The sequence below is a fragment of the Cnephaeus nilssonii genome (assembly GCF_951640355.1).
Source record: "Cnephaeus nilssonii genome assembly, chromosome: 5".
NCBI classification, from domain to species: domain Eukaryota; kingdom Metazoa; phylum Chordata; class Mammalia; order Chiroptera; family Vespertilionidae; genus Cnephaeus; species Cnephaeus nilssonii.
This window is the reverse complement of record NC_137076.1, coordinates 9,961,550-9,975,515: the sequence shown is the minus strand read 5'-3', so window position 1 is coordinate 9,975,515 and position 13,966 is coordinate 9,961,550. Positions and strand designations below refer to the sequence as shown.

The following is a 13,966-nucleotide window of genomic DNA, read 5'->3' as shown; positions in this document are numbered from 1 at the left end:
TGGGGTCCCTTGGCCTCGCTGGTGATTGGGGCCGATCGGGAGGGCCAGCTGGCTGGGCAGAGGGACTGCATGAGGTTGGCCGGCTGTGGGAGGTTGGCTTGGGAGCACACTGACCACCAGGGAGCAGCTCCTGCGTTGACCGTCTGCCCTCTGGTGGTCAGTGCACATCTTAGCAACCTGTCGACTGGTTGTTCGGTCGCTTAGCCTTTTATATATATAGATGCTCCTGACTGATGTTCCACTGAGTCTCCCGCAATGTTTCCCACCTCAATCTCTCCCCAGGCTTTTTGAGTCCACTTCTTCCTCCCTGCATCATAGCTTTGGGTGAGTAGTTGCAAATGAGAACTCCTGGTCTCTGGGTTTAGAGGTGGAAAAAAGAAAAAGAAAATACACACACATAAAAACCCGAAACTGTCACTTTCTCTCCAACTGACTCCAGTCTATAGGCTCCAGGCTGTGCTGCAGCCAGCAGTCCTGCTGCCTTTCATGGCTTGGATGATACGGGTGCGGTGAGTCTCGGCTCTGGTGCTCCGGGCTGTGGAGCCCAGCTTGGGTTCTGGGCCTCTGTCTTCTGAGGGAACAGACTATCCTGTAGTGAGGAGTTTCCTCCTTCCTCTCAGCCTGCTGGCCTGCCACCCCTGGAAGCTGGGTCAGCTCCACTTGTGACCTCACCCTTCCTAGTGGTCTCCAGATGTGTTCTGTCCTTCCTTGATATAATTCTCCCCCTCAGCTGGACCTCAGTTGGTAATTCCAGGTGAATGTTTTCCAATTTAGTTGCATTCCCAGTGTGGCTCTGGGACAAGGTGAACGACAGGTCTGCCTATTCGGCCACCATGTTTTGGTCTCTATAGTATTTTTTTTTATAATCCTTTGTATATATATGGTGTCAGTTGTCACTTTTCCACTTTCATTTCTGATTTTATTTACTTGGGTCTTCTCTCTTTTTTCTTGATAAGTCTGGTTAAAATTTTATCAATTTTGCTTATCTTTCCAAAGTCCCAGCTCTTGCTTTCATTGATCTTTGGTATTGTTTTTTAAGACTATTTTATTTATTTCTTCTCTGATCTTTATCATTACCTTCTTTCTACTCACTTTGGACTTTGTACTTCTTTTTCTAATTACTTTAGGTGTAAAGGTAGAGTGAAAGTTTTCTTGTTTCTTGAGGTAGGCCTTATGTTGCTATGAACTTCCCTCTTAGACCTGTATTTGCTGCATCCTATAAATTTGGAGTCATTGTGTTTTCATTATCATTTGTCTCAAGGTATTGTTTGATTTTTTTTCCCCTTGATCTCATTGTTAACCCATTAAGGGTTAAGTAGCCTCTGTGGTTATTTAGCCTCCATGTGTCTGTGTTTTTCAGTTTTATTCCTGTAGTTGATTTCTAGTTTTTACCATTTGGATCAGAGAAGATGCTTGATGTGATTTCAGTCTTCTTAAACCGATTGAGACTTGTTTTGTGGCCTAACATGTGATCTATCCTGGAAAATGATCCATGTGCACTTGAAAAGAATGTATATTCTGCTACCTTAGGGTGAAATAGTCTAAAAATATCAATTAAATCCATTTGATCTAATGTTTCATTTAAGTCCACTGTCTCCTTGTTGAATTTATGTCTGTGTATTCTGTCTTTTGTGGTCAATGGGTTGTTAAACTCCCCTGCTATGATTATATTATTGTCAATCACTCCCTTAATGTTCATCAATATTTGCTTTATATATTTAGGTGCTCCTACATTGGGTGTGTAAATGATTACAAGGGTTACATATCCTGTTGAGTTGATCATTATAAAATGTATGGTGTACATACATATACATATCTATATATATAAAAGCCTAAGCAACCAGCTGAGCAGCCGACTGGCAAGTAGCTATGACACGCACTGATCACCAGGGGACAGACACTCAACAAATTTCAAAGGGTAGAAACCTTTCAGAAAATGTTTTCTGACCACAATAAAATAAGCTAGAAATTTGTAATATTCCATAACTAGACAGTTCCTCAATGTTTGGAAATTAAGCAACATGCTTTAAAATAACCCTCAGGCCAAAAAGGAAGTTACAACAAAAGTAATAAAATATTTGGAATGGAATGGTAATAAATGTATGAAATATAAAAATTTTGGGGGTACAGCTTAGGCAGTTCTTACAGGGAAATTTATAGCCATAAATGCATAGAATTAAAAAGAAAGGTTGAAAATCAGTGATTTAAGTGTTCATTTAAAGATACTAGAAGAATGTTAGTTGAACTAAAACATTGGTAACTTTCATGCACTGTGGGGCAGTCACACCCTGTCCTGGTATATTTTTATGTGTACTTGAGGTTGGACTGTCTTGGGGCAGTCCCCACATGGAACAGTGTGGATATCTCACTCTGACAGGCAAGCACTTCCTGGACCCTGCCTGTCTAGTATCCACGTGGTCACGAATGGATGTGAAAGCCCATACATAGGAGAGTTGAGGAGGTAAGCAAAGACCGTCTAGGACAGTGGTTGGCAAACCGCGGCTCGCGATCCACATGTGGCTCGCGAGCCACAGTTTGCCGCTCTGTTGACTAATGAGTTTGCTGACCACTGGTCTAGGACATGTATAATTTGGGGTGTGCATACAAATGTTGGGGTATAAAATCATGGGAGTATGGATTATGAGTAATATCACAAGACTGAAGAAACAACTCTGTGGAACCATGAGGTATAGAGGGTAAGTTACTGGCCATGTGGCCTCTAAGGCAGAGTGTGACCATGGCTTGGCTGCTCTGTGCCTGTGAGTCAGCGACTTACACAGTGCACAGAGGAGTGGTGGTGGCCAGAACCTCTGCAATCACATAATTTAGCTCCTCTTAGCCATCTGTCCACATCTTCAGAAAGTACAGATTGGGTTTTCCTTACCACTTCCTGTGTAACCCAGACCTGTTTTCTAAAAGAACCTTTCTGAGCTATCTGGTTATGAATAGCCTTTGCAAACATTTCATCTCAGCCACTTCTGCTTAGTCAACTGACCTTCCTCCCCTACTCCGAACACACACTGCCTGTTCCCTGTTATAAAGGACAACTATACTATGAAAACAGAGTCCAAACAAATTACAGTGAACAAGAGGAGAAATCTTGTGCATCCCAAAGCCACCTGCAGCCCCCGTCCAAACTAGTATGATTTCTTGGTACATGTTGTTGGTCTCCTTCTTGGCTGGGGAATTTTGCACCCTTCAGTCTTCCTTCTCCCCAACACCTGTATCAAAGAGGGCCAGAGCGAATGGACTTGTCTTTTATAGGCAGGGTTACCAAATTAAAATACAGGATTCTCAGTTAAATTTGAATTTCAGAGAAACAACAAAAAGTTTTTAGTATAGAGTGCTACCGATAATTCCCATTATTTGAGATTCACTCCTTTGAAGTAAAATATTTTATTCCAGGAGTAGAGGATTGAAATTCAGAAGCCTCTGGATGAAATGCAACATTGGGGTTGGCGGCGGGGCGTGCGATGTCACTGCGGCACAGAGTCACCAGGAGAAACCAAGATGGCGGCCTAGGTAAGCAACTAAACTGCTGCCTTGCACAACAATTTCAAAACAACAACTAAAAGACAGAACGGACATCATCCAAAACCACAGGAAAGCTGGCTGAGTGGAAATTCTACAACTAGAAGGAAAGAGAAAAGCTCACGGATCAGAGGAGCCACAAAGCACTGAGGTACGGAAACGTGCGCTCAGAGAGGAAGGGTGGCCGAGTGCCTGGCTGGCGGGAGGGGAAAGGAAGCCCCCGACTGCACTGAACCCCAGTTCTGACTGCACTGAACCCCAGCTCTGGCCGAAACCCCGTGAACCCAGGCTCATACGGGTGGAGTCTGGACTGTAGAGAAAGGCACACGGAGACTTGGAGACTCGGGGGAGCCGCAGTGGGCAGGGGTCTGAAGCCCCGCGCGTGCGTGAGTGCGCGCAGAGAGGTCTGACTGCGGAGGTTGCCACGGGCTTTCCATAGCTGAAGGAGTCAGAAGCTCCTGACGGCACTGAATCCCAGTTCCGACTGCACTGAAACCCAGTTCTGGGCAAGTCCCTGGGGGACCCACGCTCTTAAAGGGGGAATCTGGACTGTCAGGCGGAAACTCGGGATCCGTGGAAGGCAGAGGTCTGGAGGCGCATGCGCAAGGGCAGGGCTGACGGGAAGCCAAGACTGTCTGCTCAGCCCTGAGACTGCGCCCCATCCAAGCTGAACGCAGAGGCTTTTGCAATTTTGCAAGTCTGGTCCTATACAGAAGGTATCCCTATCAGCGTAGACACAGCTGATACTCACAGCCAATTGGCCTGGAGATCAATTCCTCCCAGTGATACCAACAACAATCAAGACTTAACTACAACAAGGCTGTATACACAGTCTACAAAGGGGAGCACCAAGAGTGTCCACCTCAGGTAACTGGGGAGGCTGACCCACCGGGCCATATAGGAAACCTAGCACACAAAGCTACCCTACCAACTCAGAGAAGCAGTGAAAATGCGGAGTCAAAGAAACAGACCACAAATGAAAGAAATGAAGGAGAACAAACGACTGGATATAGAATTCAAAACCACGGTTATAAGGTTTTTCAAGAATTTCCTAGAAAAGGCTGATAAATTTAATGAGACCCTCGAGGATATGAAAAAGGACCAACTAGAAATTAAACATACACTGACTGAAATAAAAAATATTCTACAGAGACCCAACAGCAGACTAGAGGAACACAAGAATCAAGTCAAAGATTTGAAATACAAAGAAGCAAAAAACACTCAACCGGAAAAGCAAAAAGAAAAAAGAATCCAAAATGTTGAAGATAGTGTAAGAAGCCTCTGGGACAACTTCAAGCATACCAACATCAGAATAATGGGGGTGCCAGAAGAAGAGAGAGAGCAAGATACTGAAAACCTATTTGAAGAAATAATGACTGAAAACTTCCCCCACTTGGTGAAAGAAATAGACTTACAAGTACAGGAAGCACACAGAACCCCAAACAAAAGGAATCCAAAGAGGACCACTCCAAGACACATCATAATTAAAATGCCAAGGGCAAAAGACAAAGAATATTAAAAGCAGCAAGAGAAAAACAGTTAATTACCTACAAGGGAGCACCCATACAATTGTCAGCTGATTTCTCAACAGAAACTATGCAGGCCAGACAAGAGTGGCAAGAAATATTCAAAGTGATGAATAGCAAGAACCTACAACCAAGATTACTCTACCCAGCAAAGTTATCATTCAGAATGGAAGGTCAGATAAAGAGCTTCACAGATAAGAAAAAGCTAAAGGAGTTCATCAACACCAAACCAGTATTATATAAAATGTGAAAGGTATTCTTTAATAAGAGGAAGAAGAAAAAAGTAAAGATAAAAATTATGAACAACAAATACATATCTATCAACAAGTGAACCTAAAAATCAAGTGAATTAAAAATCTGAGGAACAGAATAAACTGGTGAATATAATAGAATCAGGGGTAAAGAAAGGGAGTGGATTGATAATTATCAGGGGGAAAGGGGTGTGGGGGGTGCAGGAAGAGACTGGTCTAAAATCGTACACCTATGGATGAGGACAATGGTGGGGAGGTAAGGGCAGAGGGTGTTGTGGGAACCAGGTGGAGGGGAGCTATGGGGGGAAAAAGGAGAAACAATTGTAATCTGAACAATAAAGATTTATTAAATTAAAAAAAGTTTTTAGTATAAAAATGGAACATACACTAAACATTATTTGTTATTCTCTGAAATTCAAGTTTAACACAACCTCGAGTATTTTTCCACAAGCCCTAACTATAGCAGAGATAGAATCGGGGAGGAGGAGGTGTCTGGAGAGTCTTCATCTCCTCTCTGAACTAAAGGTTTCCTTGGGAGCCGTGGGCTTACTCAAGGCACCTGGAGAGCTAACTCCATGGGCAGCTGGGAGCGAGATGAGTCCCTCTGGCTGCCTCTCACCCTGCACTGGTCCCCTTCCCACCTCTTGGCTTTTTGAGGGCAGCACATCCTTCCATCTGCTCGAGTCCAAGCTGGGAATGGGGACAAGTGCCACTGAGGTAAGAAACAACACAAGCACGATGTGCAAAAACACAGACGTTTTGACTTTAATAAGTTATAAAATCAAGGAACCAAATTTTACTATACAGGAAACAGATGTATTGTTTGCTGTGATCAGTAAGATAAAATGTGATTGGAGTTCAGCACCATGATGATTTTTTGTGTGCTGGCTGCCTGTCACACAGGAGTACACAGTCACCTGATAGACTTTGACTATTGAGCACCATTTATACACTCCAAACAAAGGAACAAACAAGCAAAAAAAACAAACCAACTTAAAATACAAATGAAATGCTTATATGTGAAATTCCATGGGTTTTCCAAAAGCAATATATCAGAGAGCCAGGTCCCAAAATGCTAGCACAAGTCTCCCTGTGAACATAAAGTGATCCTCGAGTCCCTCAGCTGTTTTTTTTTTTAGAACTGTGGACAGAGGACATCTGAGTCACACATGGTATTATGAAACTCAGCTAGAATAGCTGTGTGGCCTTCCCTACACACGAGGCAGGAGCTTTGAACACAGGGCTGGCCCTGGAAGCTCAGCACTGTTGCTGAGCCTGCTCTCCAACTGTCCCAAGCTCAGCGACTTTCAGTCTCTCAGAGCTGCATGAACACTGCATTCCTTGGGGAGAGACCTCTGAGGACTGCTTACTTCTGCAGAACTCTGGATATATGGTCCAAGGCACTGAGTATGGCATGTGAGGACATGGCCTTGCTGGCCTACAGCTTCCAGAGCACATCTCTCTCCCGCTAGCCAAAGACAGGTACCCCTGGCAATGTCCCACCTACGGCCTCTCTCCAAAGACTTCCGGCCCCAAGGTATGCAGCCCCACTTTGCCAGGATCTGGGAGTGGATCGTTCTGATTCTGAGGCCCCCAGGCTGGATAAACTGAGTAATACTCTCTGGCCAGGGTTAGTCACCCCAAACTTCCTTTACATTCCAAGACAAACCCAAGCAAGAATTGCCCAGTCTTTCAGGCCGTAACTAATACCAGCTGCCATGAGAGAAAGCAGAGGGACCCATTTCCTAGTTATAATGACAGGATTGTGAAAGTACTGTATACCACACCTTACTAAAGAAGTGATACTATGAGAGATGTTCAAAACGTTTTCTCCAGTTTAGTTCTTAGGAGTCAGCAAGCTCCTTTAGACATTGCACGGTGTCTGAGCATGTGTGGGGCATGGTGGCAGAAAAAGAGGGCGGGCTATGCCAAGAGACGGGAAGGCTGGTCATCACCCAGTTGGACAGTTAAGCATTATCCCAGATATGGTCCTTACTATGTCCTACACCCTTTCTTTGTCCCTTAGACTACACACACACACACACACATGCACAGATTCTCACACACAGACTGAGCACCTCAAAACTCAATATAAAGTTGCTGTCATGGTGCTTTCCTGAGCCTCAGTATTTTTGTCCATATAATGGGGACTTAAACAAGAAAGAGTTCTCTAAGTTCTGACTGGCAGGAATAAAAAGGCTCTAGAACTCTTGTGGGTATGAAAAGCCTAAGAATGATGTGTTAAGGGAGGCCCAGCTAAGGTGCTAATGTGCCCCCCAGGTCTTATAATTTTGGGAAATTTAAGCTGCATGTTAATATCAATGCAGGGAGAGGTAAAAATTAGCTATTGTTCTCCCACCCATCCCCACCCACTCCCTTCTTATTTCTCTCTCATTCACATCTTGCTCACAAAGCACCATTCTGCCGAAATAGAAACTGTTTCTGTTTGGAAAGAGCAAAAGATACAGAGGGCTCTCCCCACCTCCCACCCAATGCCTCCCATCAGAGGACAGATCTGGCAGTTCCCTATTGAAACTTCTAAGGGATGACAGTGGGGGCAGGGCTGGGGGGCTGGAAGGCTCCAAGAGAGCAGGCCTATCCCCCACAAGCATACCCAAGCCTAAAAAGTCCATCGTGGGTCCTTCAGGCATGACCATCCTGGTGGCAGCACTCCCACCCCTCTGGGAGAGTCAGCCTTGACCACTCACTGGACTTCCCAGCACAGCGCATGCCTGTCAGCCTTCCCATGCACTTGTGGAAGGAGAGAGCCCCTCTGGGGAGCTGTAGGGCCGAGGCCAGGCTGGCCAGAGGGGCCAGGGTTCATGGAGAGGAGAGAGACCTGGGAGTGCACCCCACTGGATTCTCATCTCACAGAAAACGTGACCCCCTGTTTAGATCAATCCTCAAGCCAAAGTTATAGGATTCCAGGGACTTTCCCAGGAAGAAATGGGCAGCGTCACAGCTCAGACATGGCCGAGATAGCACAGCTGGTGAGCACCAAATGCGTCAGATGGCTTCCCCTAAGTCCTTGATTGGCCAGGCTGTGTCAGGCCATGCCTGAGACCAGAGGCTGCAGCCTGGCGGCCCTACACCCTGACAGACTCCCAGCCTCCTTAGAGTATTTTGGGCTGATCTTTAAAGACAGAATTTTCACACAGAATCTAGACTTCTAGTGAAAAAGCATGCTCTCTGGCAGCAGGCCAGTTCTCACAGAGGCAGTAATGCTGGAGCCACCACACTCGTCCTCACCACCTGCCTGGCATTGGAGGCACTGGAGTCCACGGCCTCCACCTCAATGTGCTCATCTTAGTGACTGGGAAGTTAGTGACTAAATCATTGTTTCCTAAGAGTCCCCATGGGGCTCATGTCCAGGCCTGGGGATTAGAAGGAAATGTCTTGTGTTGTCACCACTGGTTACTGCTCAGAAACTTGAGGCAAATGTCTTCTTTCTCCAAGTTAGTCCTCCTGCCCTCCCTCACTGACAAAGGCTGTAGAACCTCTACATTGCTCTCTACTCCAGACCCCACGCCCAGTTCAGGATTTAGAACATTCTGGGGCTGGAACACCCATGTGCTCTCCTTCTTGGCCACATGCTCACAACTGTCTATATAATACACACGTATCTATTTTTATGTGATTCTCCCTCTGTTCCCTCAAAACTTTTGGGACTCAGGAATTTTGACTTAATCACCATGACACAGGACTTGCCATCCCATGGAATATCTCTATAAGCAAGAAAAAAAATGCTATTGATGCTACCTTTCCATTTTATTAGAACTATCCGAGGATCTCTTTCTTCCTCATCTCATCCATCAGCTCTTGGATCCTTTGGTTTCTGGTTCTCTCATATGGGCTTGGCCGTCGAGGGATTAGGTTGGGTGGCTGGACTTCATTGTTCAGGCCATTGACTTTGTAGGGCACGTCAACCGCATTGGTTTCCGGGTGATCCTTAGTGGCATTGGTGCTGGAGGCATTGAGAGGCACCTCCAGGGGTGTTCCTGGCACAGGCTGCACCTCCATGACTAGAGTGGGGACTGGGAGGGTGGGCATGAGCTCCTCAATGTCATTATGCTTCCCAGGCGGTGGCCTTGCCCTGTCATCCACGTCAGTGAGGTTGTCATGCAGGTTACAGGACTTGCAGCACAGCTTGTTGTAGCCTGGGATGGAGCAATAGCGAGACAGGACTTCCATCCTGCAGAACATTGACTTGTCGCCTTGGCAGCGGCCCTCTGAAAGAGAAAAGTGGGACAAATAACCGAAGGACAAGATAAGGGAAATGTTGTGTCCCTACAGGGGGCAGCTTGCTGCAGGAGACATTTGAAAGAGCCCAGAGACAGTGCACAGGCAAGCGAGCTCACACGGAAAGTCTATGTGGTTTCCATGTCAGAGGAGTGCCGGACCTGCCCTGGAGTGCAGCCACACATGCTGTGAGCAATGGTCCCTTCCTCCACGCAGGCCCCAGCTGAGTCTAGATTTTTCACTATCCCTCAGAGTTTGAGACAGAAATGAGACCTGTCTGTTCTTGGGGGGCCAGGGGCGGGGGAATGATTCCAGCTCATTTTAAAGAGTGGGACTTCGCCAGATCTTTACACGTGACATCCCTGTGGTAATGGTAGGCTCTACAATCCTATATAATAAAAGCCTAATATGCAAAGTGTCCGGCCAGCCATTCAACCAATCAAAGCGTAATATGCTAATGATATGCTAAGGCCACTCAACCACTTGCTATGATATTCACTGACCCAGACAGTTGACCTGTCACTGTGACGTGCACTGACCACTAGGGGGCAGACAGTCAATTGGTCAACCAGTCACTATGACTTGCACTGACCACCAGGGGGCAGACGCTCTGACTGGTAAGTTAGCTTGCTGCTAGGGTCCAGCTGATTGGGACTGAGGGAGAAGGGCTGGACATGCCCTGGAGCCCTCCTGCGGTCCCTCCCCGGCTGGCCAACCTCCCGCATCCCTCGCTGGCCCTGATCGTGCACCGGTGGGGGTCCCTTGGCCTGGCCTGTGCCCTATCGCAATCTGGGACCCCTTGGGGGATGTTGGAAAGCTGGTTTTGGCCCGATCCCGCAGGCCAGGCTGAGGGACCCCACTGGTGCACGAATTCGTGCACTAGGTCTCTAGTAATCTATAATCAGTAACTATAACAAAATCAAACCCCAAAGAACCAATTCCTAAAACCTGATAGAGCAAACCCAGAGCCTTGGCCGTGGCCTCACCACACTCCTCACATTTGTTCCAGTTCTCAGCAAACTCCCCAGATGATCATTGTTTCTGAAAAGTGCCTAAAGGGAAATTTAAAATGTGGGTTTTCTTCCATTTGCTTCAACTTACCTGAGAGCTTCGTGTCCTGCCCCATCCACCCCAATGCCCTGCTGCACTGTGCTTCCAGCCATTTCTCAAGCAAACGGCTCCATAACTTGATGCCTTCACATAGGCAAATCCTTCTGCCCAGCACATCCTTCCCTGTCCTTCCTGCCAGGACACTGGTCACCCACGGTCCAGCTTGCATGGGGAGCCTGACTCTTTCCTTGGAGGCCACATTGTTTCTCTTTCCCCACGTGGCTGCCTTCTCCCTAGCCTAGCTCCAACTCTGTCTGCAGCTAGATTGAGTCAACCCATCCAACTCCTCTTGTTTTCATCCCCCTTCATCCTCTGTGTTCTTTCTAAATTCCCATTCCTCTTCCCTTTCCCTCATCACCGCATTTCACATGCAACACACATATTGAGATGATTTACAAAAGTTCATTCAATATGAAGGAATGAGTACTATCACAGGGGGCATTTGATTTTATAAATTCTTGATGACTATAACCTCAATGGGCCCCACTCTGCCTACTTGTTTCTCTGCTCAGACACTCTGCTCCCAGCCTTTCCCACACAAACCTCTGCTGTGACCTCCCTTCCATCACTCTCCTCAGTTGACCTCAGCTCCTACTGAGAGGGAGGAAAGAGGGGAGGAAGGGCAGCCATGGGATGGGAACCACATCTACAGATTCACTCGGTGCACCAACATACAGATTATCTGTACCTCCATCTGCAGCTCGCCAGCCCATCAAAACTGTCTGCCACAGCTGACAGGCAGGCCCCTCCACTCAGGACCCCTGGTTCTGACATTCACCTGCTGCGTGGCCACTGCTCAAGCCTGTAATTTTTCCTTTAGGCTGGTGACCACTTAGATGGACACCAACCCCAAACTCCCCAAGGTTTAGATTCATGGGCACAACTTCCTACTAGACACCCCCTAACCCCAACAGTCCCTAAGCTGCCTGAGAACTCACACATGCAGCCCAAGCCCACAGCCTCTGCTGGTACCATCTGCCTCAGAGAATGCCTTTCAGGTGCACACCCCATTTAGCCATCTCCAAGTCCATCAGCATTTCCTCCTACACCCTCTCGGATATGTGCACGCTCCCCTCCCTCTCACCTCCACACACTGTGGCCACACTGTGGTAAGAGCCACCTTTCTGCCTGCTTATCTACAATCAGAATGGGTTTCAACTGGAAATGTGACCCTGTCATTGTCCTGAGTGAAGCCCCTGCTTTGACCCTTGTTTTCCGAGTGAAGAGCTGTCCCCATCACCTCTCTGGTTTCCCTCAGGCCTTGGACCTGCTGCTCTGTGGGGCTCCTTCTGGCCACAAAGCCTTTGCACATGCTGAGCCTCTCGCCTCCAGCTGCTCTCTTCTTCTCCTCTAGGCTCAGATGAAACACATCTTCCTCAGACAAGCATCGCCTACCTCCCTTAGGAGGTTAAATCCCACTGGTGTGCGGTCTCCTGGTGCCATGAGTCTCCCCTTCCCAGCACTTCATCCCAGTTGGTAAGCTCACATTTAATTGTCAGGTAAAGTGACTAATGTGTGACTTGTTCATTATCCTGCAAGCACCAAATGGCAGAGGCCCAAGCTATAGTTGAATGCCCCCTCTATCCCCAGAGCCTATAAGAGTGAATGAAAGAACGAGTAAAGGTACAAATGTAAGCAATATAAATGTGAATAATGGAGGAAGTCCAGAACAGGAAATTTATGCATTTTACAATAGCAACGTTACAGGCAAGAACACATAGAGGCACCGACCAACCAGAGGTGGGACCAGTTTGGGTCCTGAGCATCTAAGTGGCCAAACCAGGGAGGAAGCATGGCTGGCTTCAGGACCCACAGTGCGAAGAGATAAACACAGATCGGCTGGTCAAGAACAGCCCTGGTCTTCCTAACCTTGAGATTGAGCAACAGGCTCACAGTGTGGAGGGAGAAAGACAGACAGGTGGTTGAGGGCCGAGGGTTGATTCCAGAAATCAAATTAGAAGACCCAGAGATGTTGCTTTCAGGGTTTTAAAACTGATAGATGAAATCGTACACAGATGTCCAAAATATGAGACAGATGAAATCAGAGTAGTCGTGTTTGAAACCCATGGGGTGGGAGGGGTTCAGAGTCCCTCTCCTTTCCTTCCCCCTCCCTGGCCACTGCTCCTTTTTGGCAGGTGAGCTGTGTGAAAAACACTGGTCACAGACCTCAGGGAGACCCAGTGGTCAGCTGGGGACTCGGGAGGGGCAGAGGCACAGGGTGAGCAGGGAGCCTGGCCTGGCAGCGCTGCTGGGGGTGGGGTCACTCCTGCCACACAGCATGCGCTCTCCTGTCACCAGAGCCTTTTTCTTCACTCCTAGCAAGGTTGGTATTAAGCATCTTCCCTCACTTGTCTCCCACTAGGCTGGAATCCTGAGAAGCAGACATCACATCCGTCTAGGCCAGGAGTGGGCTAACTATGTCCTCGGGCCAAGCCAGTCCCTCCAATTGGTTTGGTAAATAAGGTTTTACTGGAACAGGCATGCTGTTCATTTATTATCTACAGCTGCTTTCTCATTTCCAAGGCAGAGTTGAGTAGTTGTGGGGTAGACCACATGTCCCCCAGTGTTATCTGGCCGTTTAGAGTAAAAGTTTGCTGACTTCTGCTCAGGTGCTTGGCAGTGTCCTCAGTGCCCGGGTCAGAGCTTGGCACAGAAAGCACTCGGCAACTGCTGCTGAGTGAATGGACACATTGGGATGAGCCATCCATTTCCCTGACACAAACAGGCTGATGACAGCGGGGGCCAGGCTCCCCGCAGGGTGCCTCCCTGCTACCTGGCTTACATATTGGGCTTCTGGGTCTGATTTCCTTTGACTACTGGGCTGCATTGCTTTAAGTTTTTAAAAATTAAAATAAGCCAATGAATGTATAAATAATTGAGAAAGCTACTGGCCAAGAGTTTGGCTATGCTAATATCAGCCTCGATTAATTTCAAAAGAATCATTACCCATCACCCTTTAAAGGATATGAATGATTGTGGGTTTCTAAGTAGCATCTCTGAGCACTGAGACGAAGAAGAGGAAATTATACCACCCAAGGCTGAGCGACATGTACTGAGGCACTGACTGGCCCAGGATGGTAACTTCAGTTTCCCAACCCTCCATCCTCAGCCATTCCCAGCAGCAACGCACGGCAAGACCTACTGCCTTCCAGCGAACAAGCTGGTGAGAGGAACCCATTGTCACAAGTTGAAGTCTGTGTGCCATTCCCACAGTCTTGGCTGTATCTGAGTTAATAACCCGTGTGATTATTTGCTTAGTACTTTCCTCCTTTAAGTTAACTCCTTTTTTGACTTAAATTTTATTTTAGA

General features: G+C 47.2%; 1 protein-coding gene across 1 annotated transcript in view; it reads right to left on the bottom strand.

Annotated features, from left to right (window-relative positions):
• Positions 1-6,049: 6,049 nt before the first annotated feature.
• The window catches only part of ADAMTS2 (ADAM metallopeptidase with thrombospondin type 1 motif 2), a 262,993-nt gene continuing 255,076 nt past the window's right edge, over positions 6,050-13,966 (bottom strand). Inside the window, exon 22 of the mRNA XM_079771375.1 lies at positions 6,050-9,537. Coding sequence (XP_079627501.1) covers positions 9,086-9,537 — 452 coding nt within the window. The 3' untranslated portion in view covers positions 6,050-9,085. The remainder of the gene's footprint in view (positions 9,538-13,966) is intronic.